Here is a 23695-nt window from a genome sequence, read left to right as displayed (position 1 = left end):
TTCACCTTGCTGCGCGGCCGTTCAGCGTAATTTGCATATGGTTAAAGCAGAGCCGGATTTTCTAGCAACTGTTGGCGTCGTTTCCTTCATCGCGATAAAGCGAATCTTGCCGCTTTAACGCAAACAGATTTGCTGTCGTTAGAATAAGCGAACGCGAACAGCGAAAATCCATTGAACGTAAAATGGGAAAAATCAATTCGGCTGGTAACGCGAGTTCGGTGTGAGCACACCGTGCGAATAAATCATTCGTTCGGTGTCGCCACCGACAGAAATACGCGGTATTTTTATCAATGCCGTTTCTCGTGTACCAACCACGGAATTCCAAATGTGCCGTCAAATTTTCTCGCCGCCTGTACACACAAGACGTGGAAACTGCGTTAACTATTCCGCGACAAGGTTACAGGCAAAGGTTCGTTTCAAAGAAACCAGCGAAACGCGCGCGCTACCTTCGATTATCCGTTTACGAAACAGGAAACAAGATAGACGGTGCATTCGCTGCTCGATTGAAACATCGTTCGGCCGATAAGGAAAAATACTCGAGCCAGTAACACAAGTATCGATATAACGAGAATTGCAAACGATTTCGATAAACATACATTTCCTAGAACTATTGCGTTGGCAACTAAGTGATTGCGGATTTTGTCAATACCACCTAATGACAAAACCCGCAATCACTTAGTTGCCAACCGAATAAATAAAAGAAAAATCGGACAGACAGAAGCAGAGTGAAAGACGAGATGAAATATCCGCGGATTCGGATAGACGCAACGTTTGACTGGACTTGACAGTGGAAAATCGTAGATTAGACGGAAAATAAGGAAGCGAAGTGTTTTGCGATAAACAGCGACGGTATTTCGACCGCGAGAAAAGGAAGACGAAAATACAGCGACAGACGAGAGGAAAGGGAGCAGGAGGGAGGGGAAGGAATATAGAGAGGTGAACAGATCTCGCGATATTCTATCGTGGTTAGAGAAATGAAAGCAAAGAGTGAAGGTGGTATATCTGGGATGAGAAGGAGAGGAAGAGAGGAAGAGTGGAGTTGGAGAAGGAGATGTGGAAGGAAGTGGGAGCAGCGCGAAGGGTTGCGAGGGGAACGAGATGGAAAATGAAACGAGATGGAACGAACGGAGCAGCTCGGAAGGAAAGAAAGAGGGAACATGGAGAATTCTCCGGTCTGAGCGGTGGCTCGCGCTTGCGCGAATCAGTAGCAACGCACTGGTACGTAATGCCATCGGCGAGCCAGTCTGACGCCAGGCACCGCGACGCTATGACGTCACTGGTCCGCGTTTTTCCACCGATCGTTTCACCACAGCGGTGAGAATTCATGAATGAAAACCGCTAACTTGGAGGCTTCCGTCGAACCTCGCGTGCATCCACGAGCCTGCCGTACGTGGAATCGCCAGGGAAATCGTGGTCCGCTCGTGCCACCAACGATCAACCGCGTCGATCGATTTCTCGATTCGTTGCACGAGAGACCAGATACGCGAAATGGAACGGACCCAGTGCTGCGACCAGTTAAATCTCCGCAACGCCTCCTTCACCGGCCAGCACCTGTGCGGCTGCCAGCCTTTTCGTTAACCTACCACTTGTTCGTCTTTCCACGCGAGTTTCCACTTCGATCATATACGCGTCGTCCTCTTTACGCTCTCTTTCTCCCTCTCTCTCTCTCTCTCTCTCTCTGTCTTTCTGCGGGAAAACATTGAGGAAACTTCCAATTGCCTCTCCTTCGTTTTTATCTCTGTCTTCTCTGCGACAGCTTGTCCGACTGACACAGTCTGTTCTTCGAAACTTCTTCAAACGAGAGATCGTTTAGTTTCTCGCGCTCGGTATCGCAAATGCGCTAGTATGCGTATAGTAATTTCGCGTCTTGCACCGCAGTTTCCAGCGACGATGGTGCGCGACGGACCTCGTTTTCGATAGATCGGTGTGATCGGCGCAAGGTTAAGCCGTCTACCGACGGCGCAAGAATACTCTTTTCGTTAGATTATACGCGCGTTGGCTTGTCTTTCGCTCAGTAAACGATCATCGTGCAACAATGATAATCGAGTTTTCAGCAAACGAGAGATTCTTGGTGTCTGTCAGATTCTTCGTGTTGTGGTTTCGACAGCAACCAACTGCGAATGCGATGAACCGCGTTCTTCTCTTCTCCGCTGGTCATCTCATTAGCGGATACTCGATACGCATCGATTAAAATTAGTCGGCGATATCGGCGAAACTCGCAGCACAACGTCGTCCGACGTGGCCGAAACAATGCGTGGAGAGCGCGCAGCTAACTCGCGTCGGCTACTTCTGGCAATACACGGTGATTCGATAACGCTGTAGTCCCGGTGCCGGATCGTTCCAATTTATCAATTTATCTTTTTTTCCATTTTCTTCGCGCACGTTCCTTCTCTTCGATCAGTCGACCCCTCGGCCAATTTAATTTTCTTAACGCGTCTGCGACTGGTTTTTTGCATCGTAACCGTGCGACCCTTCGCACGCCGGATGCCACTCGTATGCAAATATAACTTTTACGATCCACAGCGGCCAGAAAATTCTGCCGTTTAAATTCCAGGCGAATAGTTGGTCGGCGATCGTATTACCATCGATTCTTTGCAAAAATATATCGCGTCGGAGAAGTAACCCGCGAGATATCTCGTCCGCGCTTAAGGATATTAGTCGCGCACTTGATAGAGATTCGAAAATTTAACGATAAACTACGAACCGTAGACGCCATGCTGTTGTCCGATAATCGGATTTCTTCCTCGCAAGAGTATCGTTACGCTTTCATCGAAAGGAAAATTCATTTTCCGATATGAATGGGCTTTGCTCGTGATACGCGAAGCCTTCGTTTATTTCGTTGGACTGGCGCGTTCATCCAACGTCAACTCTGCCTTCCAATGTTTGCTCGAATAATACACTTCAATTTTTGTGATTTCTCATTTACTTTTTAACAAAATCGAAAATTACGACTTCGCATAGAGCGACGCGACACGAAGATCGGCGTCTCGATGCTTTCGATTTCCCGATGCTTCGCGATAAGCGAGTGAAGTGTAGGAAACGAGAGAAAAACACGCATTCCGAGTGTTGCTCGCGACCACATGACGGTGTGAGCCGAGGCCAAGGGTAGTCGCCGGGTCTTGGTTGACCCTGCAGGTTGAGGTGAATAATTGAAGGCGGCACGGCTATACTTTAAACCTTCTCGCGAAACTCGATAAGCGTGGCAACAAGCATGCTCGCTTCTGAAAACGTTTCCTAGCGTTTACATCGACACGGTGGCGCCTAATTGTCACGATACGGCGAAACATCGTGTTCCGCGATCACGAACAACCGTTGCCCCTGTGTCGAGCAACACTTTTTCTTCTTCGTCGAGATTGCGGTATCGATGACTGGAAATAGATCGGTCGTTAGTCGAATCATGCAAATTATCCGGGGATTATAACTTACGTAACGTCGTAAGTCTGTTATCCTTTACCTAAGGAAACGTTGGTGAATAATGCAACAAACAACGAAGCAATTATTCTCAGATAGGATAACGCAATAACGGAAAGCGAATAGCAAAACAACAGTCTGTGTGCGAGCTGTTGTCGCATCAAGTTGGGAATTACGTTGCTCGACGGAACGCATTTGCCGATTCGATGAACTTCAATCGAAATTCATTTACTCGATGCTTCTCGAACGAACAGAAAAAGGGGAAAATTCCTGCGTAGAATCTTGGAACGATGCGACGATCGGGTCAACGATCTACCGAACGCATTAAGCGATCGTCGTGCGATTTAATCGTTTCGTTCGATTCGCAAATCATCGTGAACGTCGTTTAACAACCGCAATCGTTTCTCGCTATATTTCTTATCGTTTCATACGACTTGCGACTATAAACAGCCGCTCAGATCATTCCACTTTCAACACGTACTTTCTACTTGCACCAGGCACAGTGATTTCATCGGAGTGTTAAACGAAGATCTTCTCGCTATACTTCGTCCAAGCGGTTTAAAAACCATTTTCCTATTTTCATCGCTCTCTTCTCTTCGCCATTTCTGGGTCACGTACGTATTTTCGACGATCTGCGAGAGAAAAAAAGCCTCGAAACGCGACCTGATATTTCCTCTAACGAGTAGGTTAACAAGTTTGCGGATTTCCCAACATTTCGATCGGTATATAAATCTTCGAAAGCTCGTTGTAACTGAAAAGAAAATCCACTCGCCGGTTGACCCGACACGACGCGAAAGGAGCAGAAATCCATTTCGCTCTCTGCTGGTCTACTCTGTTTTGTCCGCAAAGTAAATTTTTCAAGGACGAACGTAGGAGTCCCTGGCGATTCGCGTCTCGCTTCGAAGAGATGCGACGGCGCGGCGCGGCGGAAGAAAAACGAATATGTAGAACGATATCGCATCGAACCGTTGTCTGCAACGCTACCAACGGAAACCGACTTTTCCAGACATCTACTGGAGCTGGTGTGACGCGCGAGTTCCTTCGGCTATAAACCGGATATAAACCGAATATAAACCAGGTGAATCTGGAACCAGGAGCCTTTCAACACGAAACAGAGTTTCGTCCGTGGTGTTCGCTTGCGAACGAATCTGAGCCACTATCAGCTGCTACATTTTCAAAGAGAAAAATCTTGCGGACGAGCGCGAGCCGGTAAACTCGAAGCGACCTTGAGACAACGTGGAGGATTTCCCACGAGACCGTTGGTTGCCTGATCCGCAAAAGAGAAAGTGGACGAAGGGACAGACATTCTCGCGCTTTCTTTCCTTTCTATAGACACGTTTAAATTATTTTGGAATAAACTCGGCCGGTTGACCTTCGAAGAACGCGAAAGATGCAAAACGGGCGGTGAGACGGTTTTGGTGTCGGAAGATACAGAGGAAAATTAGAAAGCTACAGCGCGAGCAAGGTTGATCGTCGCGAAGCAAAAGAAGTCTGTGGAGAAACATGGGGAAGAAGAACAGCAAGCTGAAACAGGATACCATCGATCGACTCACCAATGACACGTATTGTGAGTATCGTTGTTACTTTTTCGTTGCAAAGACAGACTGTAGCCGCTTATACCATGCTTTTTACAAAATTACCCGTCACAGTTCCCCCTTCAACGTTTCGTTTCCGCACGTCGTTTCTCTTTCGACGTCGCATCCTTTGCATATTTACACGCCCCGAGCACGCCGCCGAGTTGACAGCCGCAGCCCTTTCTAGCGACGCCACGCCACGTATCCACCTGTTTAACGAGAAACGCGACGTTTCATCGCCGGAGGAAACGACGATTTATCGGATTCGAACGTTATTCGTACCGAGTCACTCGCGCTGTCCTCGGAGTTACGAACAACTCGCTAGCTTAGATCTACATACTTTCCATAATTTGATGATTTAATAATTCTACGTTGCTGAAAGCCGAGATCTTTCTGCATGCTTTCGTTTGATCCCGTTTAAGCGGGTAGCGATTATCGGAAAAATGAAAAGTCACGGAATCGACAAATCCTTATATCTTCGGGAAACAGTCGTTTCATCGGCGAAACGTTTTTTCGTCAAAGCACGGGTTCGCTTAAATCGTTAAGAAGCATTCTCTGCTAGATCGTTAAGGAATCTTAATAAAACGAGCGATCAAAGAATGGAGGTTCGTTGATCGCAACGAGCTTTCAATCAACGACGATCAGCAACGTTAGAATAGATATGCAAATTGGCTTGCCGATGCAAGGACGACCTCTGAATAAAGGAAATCCTTGATGGAAGTTTCGCTGCTCCGTTGGAATTATCAGCGGACAATGAGAACGATCAGACTGTTGGTGTCGCGTTCCATTTAATGATCCGAGGTCGGAGATAATTTCGATCGAAGAAATCGTATTTCGAAAGGGACAATGATAAGATGCACGCGATTAAATGCCTAGAGTTCGTTTGCGAAGCTTTCGCTTGGCTTTCATTGCCCCTTCCCTCCTAAAAAAATACACAGGATAAATTATCGATGAGATCGAAGGTTTCGACGTTTGATCAGCGATTAAAGTTTTAACGGGTCTGGTCCGGTCGTTAAATTGTATTTTTACGAGGCGAAGAAATCTTCTTGGCAATGGAATATCCAAATAAAACACTCGTGGGCTCACTCATGTGAAAAACAATCGCGATTACGATTTAACAGCATAGGTATTATTATTATTATATTATTCTCAGTATTGTAGGATTACAGTGTAAGCTATCCTTGATATAATAATATTTAGGAGGATGGAATAATTTTGCGGATAGGACGATCGCGGAAATACCACTACGTATCAGGACTATGACAGAGACGTAATCCAGCGACGACGAATTTCACGTATATACCGTGGACGTGAAAATCCAACGTCAGCTTTCTTATTGTTACCGAGACAACGTCCCTAGTTGGGTTCGTTCGTAACAGATACCACACGATCTTCTCCTTCTCCGACTTGCTCGCGTATATCGAGCTTTTTTTATATTATTAACATTTAGACTGCCACGTTGGTCATATTTGACCGGCCACGGTTTCTTCTGTGACGCCACGGTGGCTTGAACTTCTTACAATTGTAAAAATTGAATGGAAATTGACAGTTAGGGTATTTTGAATATAACCGACAAATAGAAGATACTTTGAAATAAAAAGTGCCCCATCGAACGATTAAACGTTTTTATTAGAACATCGATAAAAAAAAATGAGAACAGATGTTGCATCTAACGGTGCACTGTGTTAAAACTCTTTAAACATAAATGTGGCTCATCAATACAATCTGGACGATAGGTGGTCACCTTTTTGGTCCGATTCTTAGCAATTTTTCATCCTAACTGTTTAACATTTTTTTATAGCACTCTCTGCAAAATTTTCGTGCCAGGTACGCTTTCCCTTCTTTCTTCTGCGTTTCGTGTCGCGATCTTTGTCGAATAAATATATTTGACGGCTCTGGTGAACGGCACTGTGGAAGGTGCGTTGCGAGTGCCATTCTAAAATCTGATACTTCGATTTTTGTTTTTCTTGCTTGTTTACAGAGTATCACCGCGTTTGAAATTAATGTATTTAACGATAACTCTAAAGCTAATTTTATATACCACTTGAGGGTTCTTCTATGTAGTGTGGAATATGCTATCATTCGATTTGATAAATCTACAGCACATTTTCCTCTATTGTAATCTACCACTACCATTGCTTTATCACAAACATAATCTTTTTTTCGGACCTCTACCATTTCAGCCGAATGTTTCGTCGAAATCATAAAAATAATCATACGACGAAATAACGAATGCGAATGGTTTATTGAAATATGTATGTATGTTATAATATGTCGCTATCAAAAGTTACCAAGGCGCCACGGTGGTCACCCGTGGCCACCAATAAGATAAACGGTTCATTGAGGAATAATGTTGTCTTACATCATCAATTTATTATTATTGTGTCATTATATGCTTTGAATAATAAAAATACTCCCGTGGCGTCCTGAGCGAAACATCTGATTTCGGCGTGGCAGTTGAAGTGTTTGAACCGTTTGAATCACAAGCAGTGCGATCGCGCTGTTTAGATTTTATGTGGAAAAGTGCGAGTACATTTGAACGCTGCGGACGACTCACGGTATTTTGTATTTCATTGTTATCTTCTCAATAATTTTTATCGAACAAAACTCGAAAAATTTATAAACTGATAGTATGCATATACAGGGTGGTTGGTAATTGGTGGTACAAGCGGAAAGGGGATGATTCTACGCGAAAAAAGAAGTCGAAAATATAGAATAAAAATTTTTCGTTTGAGGCTTTGTTTTCGAGAAAATCGACTTTGAATTTTCGCTCGGTACGCGTGCACTTTATCGCGTCTCGTTATAACGGATCTCACTGTAGATCGTTGTCTCGATTGACGTTATTTTTTTAATTTTTAAAATTTTAAAATTTTTAAATTTTTATTCTATATTTTCGACTTCTTTTTTCGCATAGAATCACCGCCTTTCCGCTTGTACCACCAGTTACCAACCACCCTGTATAATAACATAGATGTATTTCATAGAAATAACGAATATGACGAGCGCTGTTGCACCGCTTGTTTCTCTTCGCAATCGATTAAGACAAGCGCTATCGCGCTGTTTGCGATTTTTCGTTCCTATTTTTTCAAACACCCCTGCGACTGAAGTGGTTAAGCAACTTGTGAACTACGAGTGCGAGTATCGAGGTAGAACATGCTGGCTCGATAAATAGCGTTCTCGTAAGATTTCATCAATCCGCAGCGTGTACCATCGCGCAACGCGAGTCCGGGAAACTTTCGAAAAGAAAAGGTCCTGTTAACGGCACCGTTGCAAAAATCGATACCGTTGGCCCAGAATGTTGTCGCCACTAAAAGTCGTCTACTTTCGTTCGAGTGTCGTTAGAAATATCGACGTTTCCAATAGAAAACGGCGTCGCGATAAACCGATCGGTTCGCTGAACAGGTCGCAATGTATTTTCGGTGATTCGTTGGAAAACTCTAAAACGTGGAAATAAGCGTAAAAGTATAAAATCGAACGAGCGAGCTGGAAGAAAAACAGAACCGTTCTGATTGATGGATGATGTCCCATACGTCGAGAACAAGAAGATTCGTAGAATCGGTTACGTGATAGGAATTTATCGCGCGATTTCACGATAAACGTCCATCTGATAAAAAGTTGCTCGTACAATTATCTTGGTCGGTAGATCGCGGCGCGTAATTAATGTCGCAGTGTATCGCATGGTTTATCAATTTTTGCATATCGAAGCTTCGATACGCATCCCCGCACGAAATCAAGTTAGCTGCTTTCTTTTCTTGCGTCTACGAAACGTAAATTCATTTACGAACGTTGCCGCGACATAATTATCGTTCGCCATTAACGAGAACGTTATCTATCAGCGCCGTTTTTACGACTTCGTTATCGCCACGAATTGCCTCAAACTTTCCTTTAGTTTAATATTGTTCGACCCTGAGCTCGTTATAACGTGTAGATTTGTTTAATAAAGAAACGAGTGGATGAATTCGTAATAATCCGATGTATTAAAATCAGTATAAGTACAAGAGATAGTGTATGCCAATTATAATCGTCGCTCGCTCAATGCCACTATACTAATCGAAGGAAGAATAATAATACTAATTGCTCATAGGTAGCACGTTCATAAATTTATATCGACGGACGTTACCGCAAAAAGTTAACTTTCTTATGTTGAAGATTACAAGAAACGGTAATAACAATCTGTCCAGAGTTCATTTACCTTGCAAACTAAACAATTTAGTTTAGTTAGTATTCAAAGGGACAATAATATGAGTCTCTCGCAGATTTGAATTTTCGTTTCAACTTTTTCTACAGCCATGAGCCGCTACGATCCTTACGAAATTTTTTTTTTATCATTATTTAATTTGTACTTTACAATTTGTCCAGTTGGACATTCGGTAAATCTTTCTAGTTTAATTGTTAAATAACATGTGGATGGCTACCTCCAACGGAATACCGTCTTCGAGTTTGACTATTTTATTTCTTTAGTGAGGTCAGTGGAGTGTTTTCTTTTTAGTCTTCTTTCTATGAGAGTTTTGCTCGCTTCAGCAACCAACTGGTTTGGATGTGTTGCCGTTCTTTCTTGCATTTTTCTGCGTACCTGTCGGTTTCTTCTTGACCGTTGGTATTTTTAAGTCTTTGCGTATATCCTCGGTTCTGACATACCATGGGGCGTTGACTATTGTTCTTAGTATCTTCGATTGTAGCGCCTCTAGTTTATTTATGTGGCTCATTGCTGCTGTCCCCCATAGTGGCATTCCGTACGTCCAAATTGGTTTTACTATCGTTTTCTAGATTTTTAGTTTATTTTCTATGCTGAGTTTAGAGTCTCGACTAGTTAGCCAGTACATCTGTCTTCATTTTATCCGTATTTTGTCTATAATTGATTTAGTGTTGTTTCCATGTAAGTTGCGTGTCTCAGTGGAGTCCTAGGTATTTAACTTGCCTTGTTTGTGTTATGTGCGTGCCATTCAATTGAATATTTGGTGGTTCCGTTTTCGTAGTGTAAATCTAATATCGTTCCACTTACTGGGGTTTGCTTGCCTTTCGAAATGTCCGTAAAATACGAGTGCCTTCGGGCGAAACAAGTTTGGAATTATCGTTATCGACGCTCGCAAGGAAATGGCTCTCCGATCGCTGCTTTCTTTCGGACCCATGGAAACGTGCATTTTTCAAGACTGCGTTACTGCCAATTGCCCGAACATTCAACCTACTCGGTGTGAATTGCGATTATTCGAACGTGGAAACGCGTAAATACAACACGAGGTAATCGAACCACGTTATATTAACTTCTTCGCGCTATATTCACCGTGACTCGTGTACATATTACTAAAGCCAATATTTATCCATTTCGTGGCCGGTTCTCTGCTCTAACGAAAGGGAACAGTGGAAATTAAAACGAAACAGAACAGTGAAAATCAAAACGATATAGAGATAGTTAATTGTAATTGGATCGCCAGTGTTTCATCTTTCATTTAAAGTCGAGTATGCCTTTTTTTCACACGGTATATCAATTCGCAAAAATACAAATCCGCGGTTGGTTCCTGGATTTTGTCGACTGGCATTTTACCGTTACAAGGGTGTAACGGTGCGTTTACACAGTAGGAAAATTGCTCTTCGCTGATATCGTCGATATCAACAACGTGCAATGTTGAACGCGATTTTTTAGCCGCACGAACGTGCACATAATCAGTGGAAATAAAGTAAATTGTATTATCTCTACGAGCGTGTCACGTCGGAGACAGAGCAATGGTGAAATTAAGAAAATTACTGGTCGTTTTCTCGCGTCGTTCGAATGATTTCGTGTAAGTTTAAACGTTTCACGAGCAAGGTAAGAAGAAAAGTCAGACTTTAGATATACTGGCAGAGTTTATTATGTGAATCCAACAGAGTGACGGTTAAGAATGTTAGAACGTAGAATCTCGAGAGCTGATTTTAGGAGGGTTTATATACTATGGGTTTGCTTCCTATGGATGGGGTGTCGCCAGGAATGTCGCCGGAGCCCAGGTCAGAGGTGGCCGTGCTGTTACTCTTTTCCTTTCTCTTTTTTTTATTTGGAAGTAGTTTACAATCAATTCTCATTGAGAATTATAAGTAAATTATTCTGCAAACGAGCCAGTAGAATTTGTTTAATTTTAATTTAAGCTGCTTGGATTTGTCTACCATGTGTCGTTTCCATGTTATTCTTCTGTCCAGAATCATGTCCAAATATTTGACTGAATTTTTGTTTGGAATTGTAATTGTGTATTGTTTATGGTCACCTGTGGGCAGGATTGTTTTCGCAGCGTGAAGGTTATTTGACTGGATTTATTTTCGTTACTGTTTTCTGACACTGGAACACTTTCTACGTTGTCGTTTCGATGGCCTGCGGGATGTTCGTTAGACCCCCTTGGTTTTTCTATCACGGTGATCCTTATTGTACAAAATAGTCAATAAACGTCGTTTAAAGTCAGCGAAACATTCGCAGGAATACGCTACGAGATCATTCGCTCGTTCTTTCCGCGACGAGAATTGTCGAAGCGTTTTCGAAGCATCCAAGAACGCTCGATGTAATCTCTGCAAACGTCCGCGCGTCTACGTCCTGAAGCCACCAACTGATACACGTGCGCACATTCATTTTTTAATTTTACCATGTTGAAGTGGGTCTCGCTTCAAGGAAAACTCCACATCTCCTCTAGTGTTTAGTTTTTGGTACGACGATTCTCTTTACAGCGGCTTCTTTCGTCTCTGTTATATTAGGTTGGCAACTAAGTGATTGCGGACTTTGTCAATACCACCTAATGAGAAAATCCGCAATCACTTAGTTGCCAACCCAATAGTACCAACTTACAGACAATCTCGACGATAAAGCGCAAATGCCGACGAGTCAAAAGGGTCGGAAAACTCAACGGCCATCAATATATTTCGGCACCGCAGCCACTGGTCTTCAGTTAGCCACCGCAGAGTGAAGAGTGAAGAGTCGTTAATCGAGAGTTGCGATATCCCACTACTGCATTAAGTTTAAGTTAAATAATCAACGTTTTTCCGTTTAATCCACTGTAATAAATCAATACATTATCACATAGGATAGGAACCACTGAAAATCCTAATTCCCAACATTCCTGAATAAAGAATTTCTATAATACATTCATCCACGCATTTGCTCTCTCTATTCTGAGATAAAATCTTAATATACCAGAACGCGGAGTAAACGAGGATTCGTCCGCCTAGCGTAAATGCACCGTAAGAGGAATCATTCGTTTGATCATCGACATTGGACGCGGTGTCGCGTCGCGCGTTCTACGTTGTAGGTCCGATCGATTTCGATGCTTTTCCGCTTGCCGCGCTTCGCCTTTTCTCTTTTTTCTTTTCTTTGGCCACTGCACGCACACTTATCAACACGCTCCGTCACGCTTTGCGCGTATTTTCTCCCGGCTGGCAACCCTTCCGCCATTCCTCTCATTCCGATTCTATCTGTCAGCGCTCTCGCGATACGATCTACGTTACTCGGGCCATAGTCTCGTGTAATCTATCGTTTGCACGAGGCATAACTTTCCATTAGACGAACAAACTCGCGAGAATTATCGTTCGATGATATCCGGCGAGATTTTCTCACCGACGGTGTACGTCGGTTTCAGCGGTACGAGATCATTGGTGCAACGTTTAACGCGATTTCTAGGTCAGTGACCTGCAGTTTACTAACGCGTATGTAAGAAGGTTACTATCGTCGATCAATTTATTCTCGTATAAGCTAGACGAGATTATCCACGAGACACGGAGCACGACAGTTGGCGTCGAGCATCGTCTATCGTTCGTCGCCGAGGCGGGACAGACAGTGTAAAAGTAAATTCGAGAAAATAACAGAGCGATCGTTGTAACGTGATAACGCTGCCAGCTGATCGATGGGATTCCATGGAAGTTGGAATCGGTGGAAGTTATCGACAGAGTTATTAGCGTTCGGTTTATCCGCCACGAATCAACGAGATCGGAATTTGCGGGAATTTCGATGCGGTCTGCGCTTGAAAAACATCTCCGTCCTATTTCCCGTGGCTGGAGCAAGCGAAATCTCGAAATTCAAAGGGATTAGCGGGCATACGGAACCGTGGAATCGCATTTCCTCGTTTCGTTAGTGGCTGTCCTATTAAACGCGCCGCTCCACACACATACACACACACACAAGCGTTCGATATCCGCCGTTTCCGTCGCGACATCACGCGTCGATACAGCTACCTGCTGTTCATATAGCACAAGGAAATCGTTAAAATTCACCAAGCAAAGATTTTATCTTCGCGGTGCGCCCTTCGTCTCGACATCGCATTTACCGATCGAACGAAAGTTTTCGTGACACGCGGAACCATTCGATTGCTTATTCAGAAATCTCCGTTTCGAGGGTACCGTGACACGCAACGCGTTCGGGTAACGTTCACAATCAATTTCCTGGCCCAAATTTCTCACAGTCACGATATCGAAATAACGACAGTAACGGCAATAACCGTAGGAAAATCGCGTAATATCTTTGCTTGCGACACGTCCGAGAACTCGTAGTGCTCCGATCATTGTCGGTAACGCGCGCGAATTATCGATCGACGATCGACGCAGCCACGACGACCGAAAAAGGTTCTAGTCGTCGATGCCACGTATCGTTCGATCATGGAGTGGGCTGACCCGAAAATTCAACGATGTTCTCAATCTCCTCGCCTCGCTATACGAATATCGATTGGAAGTAAGATGGCAATTATCCCGGAGAAAATGAAATATCCGTGGCACGAGGTAACGAGGAGATGCGGACGAGTTGTAAATAGGCGAGCGGAACAAATTAACGAAACACGGCTGGGATGCGCGCATCGTCGAAACTGCAAAACTGTCGGGTCGATTAATCGACGCTCGATCCGGTTAATGGGCTTTAATTGACTCGAGCAATCGGATTTTCGACATTTTCCATGATCAAATCCTCCTCACTCACTGCCCCGTTTCCTCACCGTTTCCTATTTCTCTTCTGCACGCGATTACGATCTTTCGATTCGACCGAGTAAGCTACGCTCGCTTTAATTTCCCTTCCCACCCTCTGCTCTCGGCATCGAGACGCTGACATATCGAACGAATAAATTCGTCCAGAATGCTAAATTTTCTACCACTCTCCGGCAAACTGTCCCATCGTTTACGACATTTACGGAAATATTTGCGCATCTCTCTCGTTGCGAATATCTCTCGGCATTGTTTTTCGCTTCGAAACTGTTCACGCGGTTGAAAAACGGATGGACGCGGTCTCCGGAACACCGACGACTCTTTCGCTCGCTCGAATTGCGCCGCAGAATGTGCGCGTTTTAAGAACTGTGGGAAGTCGCTGAAGGCTCAAGTCATGCAACGTGAAAAATAACTCACAGCCCTGTTGTGTCCTTGTTCAATCTACGAACATTCGAGTCAAGGAGAATCGGCGCTGACTTGCTTTTCCTTTATAAGCTTATCAATAGCGTTGCTTTTTGCCCACCACTCCTTCACTTATAAATTTTTATGCCTCGGCCATGTCGTCTAGATTCACAAGGTCTTTTCTCCTACACCGTTACGGATCCTTCCTGGTGAAATCGAATATAATAAATTGCGTATGCGATACAGCCAACTCTTATCGCACCTGCTCCGATTTCCTCGTTGGCATCGATGGTTTCAGAGATTCGCTACGCGGCATTTTGTAATGGCCGTTACATATAATGGCCCGTTGTTACTGTGGGTTTGTCACGTGTTCTACGTAGCTTCTTCGGTTCCAGCATTGTACATTATCAATGGGAATTTATCCCATTTATCGTTAAATAAATAATATGCGATGGGTATAATCTCCAACAATGGGGTGGCAGGATTTATTGTTCGCGAAGAACGCGACTAGCATAACTTGCAGGTAATCGCGTTACAACGACGTTACAGTCGGTCCATTAATTCAGTGCAGTGGTACAAAGATCGGCGTGACATGTGAGCGAGGGCATCCGGTTTTCCACTGAAGCGCAACCACCGAAACCTGAGACCAACCTTCTCCTTCCATCTACACCACAACGCAATTACGCTCATGGAAACTAACGCGAGCGAATGCTAATTCCCGCTAGCCAAAAGTTTACTCTGCCAACCGAATTTCCGTTCCACGCGCTTGCTTTTGCTCCTTTCCGTGCCATTTCAAGCCAATCGCTCCGCGTTCGTCTTTGTCCCCGTCCCTCTGATTCCAGCAAATCACTGAAAATTCATTTCGATGATGGCCACATTATTGTGGCGTTTGGCCGCAAACGCGAAAATTTATTACTCGACGATATCCTTTAGCCAACCGAATAGGGAGATCTTCCCTCTGCGAAGAACATCGTTGCGTGACCGAAAGGGGAGATCTCCCTTTTTGACTTTCGCAACGCGTTTCCTTTTTTTTTCTTTCTTTTTTGTTGTTACCATCAGTTATTGCTTACCTGGCATCACTTTTTCTACTTTTTTAAAGTACAGTATATTGGGTTGGCAACTAAGTGATTGCGGATTTTGTCATTAGGTTGTATTGATAAAAGCCGCAATCACTTAGTTAGTTATTCCAATAGAATAAAATACACCAATTTAGTGGTGTTAAAATTAATGAAAAAGTTACACTAACAGTTACGACTAAATAAAGTTATAATCGAACGACAGCACACTGTAAAAAAATATTAAAACGCATTATGAATTTTTAATTTCACGTTCAAGTCGTCTTATTTATCTTTAGTCATCTTTGATGTTTTTAATTTTATCTACATTTTTGTATACTTTTAATTTGATCCTTTGTATAAACAATATGTGAAATCGTTAAATAAAATCATTAGCGCAAAATATAATTAATCTTAAATAATTTGTAGACTTGTTTGTTGTGGACAGCGTATAGTTCGCTTTGGCGAACTAAGTACGCGGTTCATTCACGCGAAAAGGGTACAGTAGAGTTTCGATTTCGCAACGCAATGCGCACCGAAGCTATCTCGAATAATCCGATAGTTGGCTGCTAATAAATCGTGCAATAAAATTGTGAAAAACATTTTGATAATACCGTACGCGCACTTCATATTATTTTTCCTGCTCTTTCATATTAAACTTTGCAAAGTCTAAAGTACCTCGGATAATACGGAACTTCAGTTAAGCGGCAGTCGGATAGCCAAGACTTCTCTGTGTTACAGACAAAAATATAGTAAAATAAGAGTGGCATTTTCGACGTATCGTGCAATACGGAAGAACGTGTGCAACAGTGAACAGAAGAAGGAGAGCGACGCTGGTTAGGAGCAAATAACCGTCGGAAGCTTTCAAAGGCAAGAAAACTTGGCGAAAATTCTCATCGCCGTTGAAGAAGTTGCAATACTCGTGCGCGTGTTTTGCCTAATCGGCTGCGATGCGCAAGAAACGCAGCAACGCGACCAAACGTAACCCACACATTCTTATCAGCAACTCTCGCGATATACAGGGTGGTTCGTAACTGGTGGTACAAGCGGAAAGGGGGTGATTCTACGCGAAAAAAGAAGTCGAAAATATACAATAAAAATTTTTTCTTTTAATTTTTTTTTTTTTAATTTTTCCATCGAGACAATGATCTACAGTGAGATCCGTTATAACGAGATGTGATAAAGTGCACGCGTACCGAGCGAAAATTCAAAGTCGATTTTCTCGAAAACAAAGGCTCAAACGAAAAATTTTTATTCTATATTTTCGACTTCTTTTTTCGCGTAGAATCACCCCCTTTCCGCTTGTGCCACCAGTTACCAACCACCCTGTATATCGATGGGAAATTAAATCGCCAAGTAGTGACATCGATCAATGCGCTGACATTCGGTTTGCTAAAGCGTCGTCGCTACTGTTGCATCATCGATACCGCTGTTTTCCCAATTCTCGTTCTTTCGTGTAAAATTCAATCGCGTTCGCTCTATTTTACCGACAAGATGAAAAAAAGTGGTAGAATTCTTTGGCCGCGTAAAGTGGATCGATTTTCGCTAAATCGCGTTTGATCGAAAGCGGTGAGTCGCCGCGCGTTTCGTGACCACCGCGTTTCCCACGTAGTCTTCCGGTAGCGTGCAGGCGCGCCCTCCTAATTGTAAATTATTATAAGCGTAATTGTAAATTGTAATTGGACTACCGAGAAGCTACGGTGAGAAGAGGAAATAGGAACGGGCAGAGTAACACGCGCGTCGTCTTCACCGGATACGGCGTTATAAATCGACGATACATCCGAGGCATGTCGGCACTCGAAGATTAAACGACTGCTTACTCACTCGCCATCGTTCGATGCAGCCGGTTGGTTCTGGTGCATACGATGCCGGTATACGTAAATACATAAATACATGAAGAAACAAGGCGCTTTCGAGGGGAAAGCAATTTCACGTTGTATCGAATCTGCTGGTACTTCATTTTCCAATCCATCTTCTCATGTGTAGCGAACCGCGGAAAATGGAAATAATTTGATTATCAGCCATATATCGACGCTATCGACGAAACTGTACGCCCCTATTTATCGATACATCGATACGACGCGTTACATCGCAGTAATGACTGGTACAGTGACTATTGCCATTGACCAGCGTTGCGATAAACGACAGTTCCGCGATACCATCTGATCGAAAATACTCGGTTGTTGCAGCGGGTAATTAACATCGCTGCATTCAGTCAGTTTGAATCATTTGTCCTTTTAAACGGGCCAGACTTTTTTCGCTGAAAGGTATCGTTGAGCGCGGAAATATCGTGCCAGTGTTGAAGTAGCCCGCACGACTCAAACTTCTCTGCAAAACTCTCCACTTTGCTGCTCTTTCCCCGAGGCGGTGGAAAATTTCGAAGCGCCGCTCGATAAGTTTTCTCGAGCGTTCGTAATCGTTGGCAAAATTTCAGTGCAAATCGTTCGTAGGAATCACATTGTTCCACTGGAATTACCACACAGACCACGTCCGAAAATCCGGAACGCGGCCAATCGGTTTTACGCGTCCACGTTTGTCATCGTTTCATTTGGGACCATGTTACTATCGATTAATTAGTATAATGAATGAACAACGTGCAAAATTACGATGCGATTCCTTGCGGAAAAATGACAAACGCACGTGGAATAAAATTTGTTCGTTCTCGGTTCGGTTTTCGAGAAGATCGAGTTTCGAAATTTGTATTCGTTGGCAACTAAGTGATTGCGGATTTTGTCAATAAGTGGTATTGACAAAATTCGCAATCACTTAGTTGCCAAGCCAATAGTATGTCAGGTAGATTTGAAAATGGTTGATTCCGGGCTGGACAGGATTAAATGATCGTCAGGAGGTGGTTCTACGTGTGAAAATAAGTCGACGATGTAGAATAACGTCTTTTCACAAGTTGCTTTGCTCCCGAGGAAAGTAAATTTGGTTTATCTTGTGTAGTTAGTCCATTCTTAACCGAAGAGCGCTCGCAGAAAACGCTGTAAATACTAGGTCACAAGTTTCTCAGGAGGAAAAGGGAAGATACGCGTTAATGTAGTCCAAATGAATGAGAAAAAAAGTGTACCTGTAGGGAAGCCTGTACGGGTCGCCTCTTAGTCGAAACGAAAACTGTTCCATTTATATAGATGGATGGTGTAGGCAAGAACCAAAGGATAATTAATGATGTTTGTTGGAAGTTATATTTTTTTCTATAAAGATGACGTTGCGAAGTCATCGTCTGGTGTTATTAGAAACTATCTAGAACGAGAAGTTGCGCTTAAATTCTATGATACAGCATTCTCGTCGGTACGTAGAACGTTTCCCAACGAAAGCTGAAAGTTTTTCAATTTTGACGTTTTCTATACAACCAGTCTTCAACTAAACGCGTTTAAACTCCATTTTCTTGAAAATGAAGCCCTAAGCGGAAAAATTCTATTCTACGTTTTCCACTTATTTTTACACGTACAACAACTTCCTGTCGGTTATTTAGTTCCGTTTACTCCAGAACTAGCCACGCTCAAGTACACCTGGTACGTTTTCAAATTCGATTTTCTCGAAAACTAAGCCGAGAACGAACAAATTTTACTGTATATCTTTTCCTTCATTTTCTACAAGGATTTACGTCGTGGCCGCTTTCACATTTTACTCGGTCGGACTCTGTAGAAGTTCACCTACTCAACGTGGCGTGTTAATTTCACACAGCGTAGAACCTGTAGCATATATTAGGTTGTCCGAAAAGTTTCTTTCGTTTTATGAAGAAATAATAGACGCATAACGTTTTTTGTTTTACATTATTTCGTCGAATTACGTACGATCCATTTTGTTCTGTTGAGACAAACACTGAGACATTTCACAGACTTGGTTTCACGTTTGTATGAAGGTGCATTGTTGTAAACAACACGTTTGCGAAAGAAAAACACTTTCCGGACAACCTAATGTATTGGATTGGCAACTAAATGATTGCGGATTTTGTCAATACCAATATACATGGTGGTTGGTAACTGGTGGTACAAGCGGAAAGGGGATGATTCTACGCGAAAAAAGAAGTCGAAAATATAGAATAAAAATTTTTCGTTTGAGGCTTTGTTTTCAAGAAAATCGACTTTGAATTTTCGCTCGGTACGCGTACGGTACGTTATAACGGATCTCACTGTAGATCGTTGTCTCGATGGAAAAATTAAAAAAAAAAAATTTAAAAAAAAATTTGTATTCTATATTTTCGACTTCTTGTTTCGCGTGGAATCACCCCCTTTCCGCTTGTACCACCAATTACCAACCACCCTGTATATATGTCAGGTTATCGTTAGGTTTAGGGGCGTGTAACGAATCTTCATATGGACTAGCCATCATTGTTATACAATAGCGATTATATTTACTGGTATAAATATGATTTTTACAGAGTTTGACAAATAACCGTGGTGATTAGACACTCGAAATGTTAATGACAATGATCTTAGGTTCAATAACGAATTCACGGTCAACGGGGTAACTCTTTGTTAAACGTAGAATATATTTTGAAGCACAAAGTAACGTTCGCTGTGACGCTCGGTATATACTGCACGTAAAGACGATGTGAAACTCTCCAAGATAATAGCAACAATAAAAGATTGATGGAAACTTTCCTCTCCTTACGAACGCGTTCGTTTTTTTGTATATTGGCCAGGGATACCAATAAAATTCCAGCCGCCGTTGCTAAGCAGTCCCGCGTAGCTGCGACATTGTTTCTGCCCGGGGTTTGATTGTTAATTCAACGTGTGTCCCATAATATTGGCACTTCTCTGTTAGGTAAAAACGTTCATCCCGTGACCGTGGCTACGTTCAGCGACCAGTTGTGTCACGTCGAGCCCAAGCCCACTGTCACAAATCTCGGGCAAACAATCGGATTGAATCATAACAACTACTTCTAAGTGTTATTATTTAAGTACAGATATAATAAATAGTCTACACTAAAGTATTGGGGATCTTCCAAAAATTTCAAAAGAAAGGCCCCGATGTCCTTTCATCTCCGACATATATATATGTAATAACGTAAATCCTTCGGGTAGATATAGCAATCGATTCTGGAAAATCGAGTTTATTTTGGGAATAAATTAAATTATATAAAATAACAGTTAACACGTTGAATGTCACGCGAGTTTTACAAGATTTGGCCGTGGCGCCACGATGCATTTTTTATTATGCGATATATATAATGTTGAAATATTACATACTACAAGAGATATGTTACGGTGTATAATCATCATTAATGAATTTATCTCACTGGGGTCACCGGTGACCCCCATCGCGCTGTACTGCAATTTCGCTCGATTCACTTATTTTTTGCGATTATCAATTATCTCATATTGTTTGTTCGCGTTGCTAAATAATTGTCCTATGTTGTTACGTCCCGGGATCTTCCATAAACCATAATCCATCCATCGATCATACTTATTCGGACCTGCAATAATCCTAAAGAACCGTCACGAGACTTAGCATTTTTTACTTTATTGTCAAAGCCATTAATTGCCATCAAACATCTGTCAAGTCGAAAATATCCTTCGAGTTATTGTTCGTTAAGGTAAAACACGGGAAAAGCGGTTTTTCCCATGTTTGACAGCCACTGATGAGGGGCGCACGTAATAGATCTATATTTCATGTATAAATAAAACTATTTTTATATGTTTTATACTGCATTAATTTCATCACATCATTGTAGTAACGATGGTAATAATAACGAATTTATGACTATTGACATTTGTACAAATTATGTATTTCCACTAATCTTGGTGCGCGGGTCATCGGTGACCCCCATGGCGCCACGGCCAAGTCGAGTGCCGGTCATCAATCACCCCCATGGCATTCAACGTGTTAATAATAAATCTACTAGAAATTTTAGCTGGAAAATCGAGAATCGATTTTTCAAGTCCTAAATTGCCGTTCTTCTCTCGTGATCTAATCTATCCAGTAAAATGGCTGCCGGTAAAACAAAGCGAAAGTAAAAATGTTGGTTGGCGGGTAGTCTGAATTCTATAGAATTTACATATATATATGTCGAGCCCGCACTGGGGTTAGGGGCGTTTAACGAACATTCATTTGCATTAGCCGTTTTGTATTATACCATATAAATGATAGTTAATGGTACAAATATGATTATTACAGAATAAAGTTCACTAGCAATAAACCATTTCACTACACAAGAATAAGTTCTCACTAAAGACTTACATTGTAATAACAATGATTAATTAGTCACTCAGTCAATATAATAATAAATTCACAAGGTGATTATATGACTATTACAGAATTTGACAATTAACCGTGACGATTAGATACTCGAGATGTTAATGACAATAATCTTAGGTTCAATAACGAATACACAGTCAACAGGATAGCAAATGCGCTTACTTACTTGTCCAAAGTCCAAGTCAAAACTGAACTTATGTACTTTTCTATGTATCTCTGTGTACCCCTTGGTTCAACTATCTTTTTAAGGAGAGCTATACAATTACGTCACACCTCTTTTTGGCAAAAACATCCATCTCGTGACCGTGGCTACGTTTAGCGACCAAATGTGCCACTTCGAGTCCAAGCTTACTGTCATAAATCTCGGGCACACATAATTGGATTAAATCATAAACAACTACTTCTAAGTTTTATTATTTAACCCCTTGGCCTACACGCCATCTGTCGATCGCGCGAGCCATAGTAAGCAAGAAGTTCGGTCGCGTGCTGTGCCATCTGTTCAGCCATGTGCCCGAACTGGCGCTAGATATATACTTCTTATGACATGTATATTTAGGGGCTACAAAAGGAATTGTGAAATAATAAACAACGTTTGAGGACAAATAGTGTTTTTAAAACGTCTAGGGCGTAATCATGATCAATTGATCAGTTAACAAAAACAATTTATTATTTCAAAGTGGATATTGAATCACTAGTAATTTGTAAATTAATACTTAGTTAATTTAATGAAAATTAGTAGTCTTCAACTGTATGGTATCTTTCAAAACAATTAGGTACATGTAACGCAACTCGACACTTTTTACATTCCCACGTTGTTTCACTCCTTTTCTTATGTTTCGTACATACTTTGCAAACTCTTGTTGGATTTTTTTTCAATGGCGTGGGATCTATATGTTTCAGAAAGTGACCACAATGTTGCGCCTCTAGCCTCATTGGTATATCCTCGTTCGATAATGATCCTTGTCTATTATAATTTTGCAATGGTACGGTTTGTAATATTTCTTCAGCTATTCGAAGGCTATATTCACTGTCTTCATTATCGAAGTCATCTTCAATTATTAATCTTCGTGGACGTTTTCTTACAGGAAATATAATATCACTCTCCTCACTCACATATTCAAAAGGATCACATCGTATTTACGTGCAGTATATACCGAGCGTCACAGCGAACGTTACTTTGTGCTTCAAAATATATTCTACGTTTAACAAAGAGTTACCCCGCTGACCGTGGATTCGTTATTGAACCTAAGATCATTGTCATTAACATCTCCAGTGTCTAATCACCACGGTTATTTGTCAAACTGTGTAAAAATTATATTTATTCCAGTAAATATAATCTCTATTGTACAACAACGATGGCTAGTCCGAATGAAGATTCGTTACACGCCCGTAAACCTAACGATAACTCGGCATATATATGATGTTTTGCGCGATGCAGCAAAGAAAAGCAGGACGACGCGATCGTCTTTACGAACGTCATTGTGCTGGGCGTCGCGCGTCGTTCCACTTGCATTTTCCAACTTTAGCGCGTGTATTGTTCGACCGTACGCGCTCAACTTTTCCCAGCTATAACCATATTTTCACGAACGTGCGCCTGTCTCGGATTCCTCGCTGCTGGATTCGAAACAACGCAGCTAAATTGGCCGTGGTCGTTACGCTGTACTCCGCGAAACACGACACTGCGAGCCTTTAAATCTTGCGCCGCGAAATTCGCTCGCATAACGTTACTACGTTACGTTCTCCGGCTGGCGATAAATATCGCGTTCGACGTTTCGATGGCTCTAGCTTTTGAAACTTTCGTTCCGTTGCCGCATCGGCAAACAATGACCTTCGAAAAGAGGCGAACCGCGTTCGTGCACGAGCGCGTTAACGACACGTTTAAACGTTGCAGGTTGCACGACGACGACGACGACGACTATAATACTCGTGGAGCTCGCACACTTCTCGCGATTGCGTATTCCCCTCGAGGAATTTACCTCATTTCTCCCTCGGCTGCTGCATACAGCCTGAAGAACCGCGTATTATTTCTTCCTTCGTTTCCAGTTTTATGCTCGTGCACTGCATTTCGCATTTCCGGTTAGAAATTTTTCCGAAAGCTGCAGTCACATCGGCCGTTTTCAATGACGTCCGGCC

At 42.4% G+C, this 23695-nt stretch overlaps 1 protein-coding gene across 4 annotated transcripts in view; it reads left to right on the top strand.

The window, feature by feature from the left end:
- Nucleotides 1-1242: 1242 nt before the first annotated feature.
- LOC138180539 (frequenin-2) overlaps nucleotides 1243-23695 on the top strand; it is a 49382-nt gene continuing 26929 nt past the window's right edge. Inside the window, exons 1-2 of one of the 4 annotated variants that reach the window (XM_069114496.1) lie at nucleotides 1243-1314; nucleotides 4418-4978. In XM_069114496.1, coding sequence (XP_068970597.1) covers nucleotides 4915-4978 — 64 coding nt within the window. In that variant the 5' untranslated portion in view covers nucleotides 1243-1314; nucleotides 4418-4914. Of the gene's footprint in view, nucleotides 1387-2023; nucleotides 3142-4007; nucleotides 4026-4417; nucleotides 4979-23695 lie in introns of those variants that run through there. The other 3 variants (XM_069114506.1, XM_069114525.1, XM_069114515.1) reach the window with 3 other exon arrangements.

The sequence above is a fragment of the Bombus flavifrons genome, chromosome 1 (assembly GCF_040668555.2).
Source record: "Bombus flavifrons isolate JBK064 chromosome 1, iyBomFlav1_principal, whole genome shotgun sequence".
NCBI lineage: Eukaryota > Metazoa > Arthropoda > Insecta > Hymenoptera > Apidae > Bombus > Bombus flavifrons.
The sequence above is the reverse complement of the archived record's forward strand: the minus strand, read 5'-3'. Positions and strand labels throughout refer to the sequence as shown.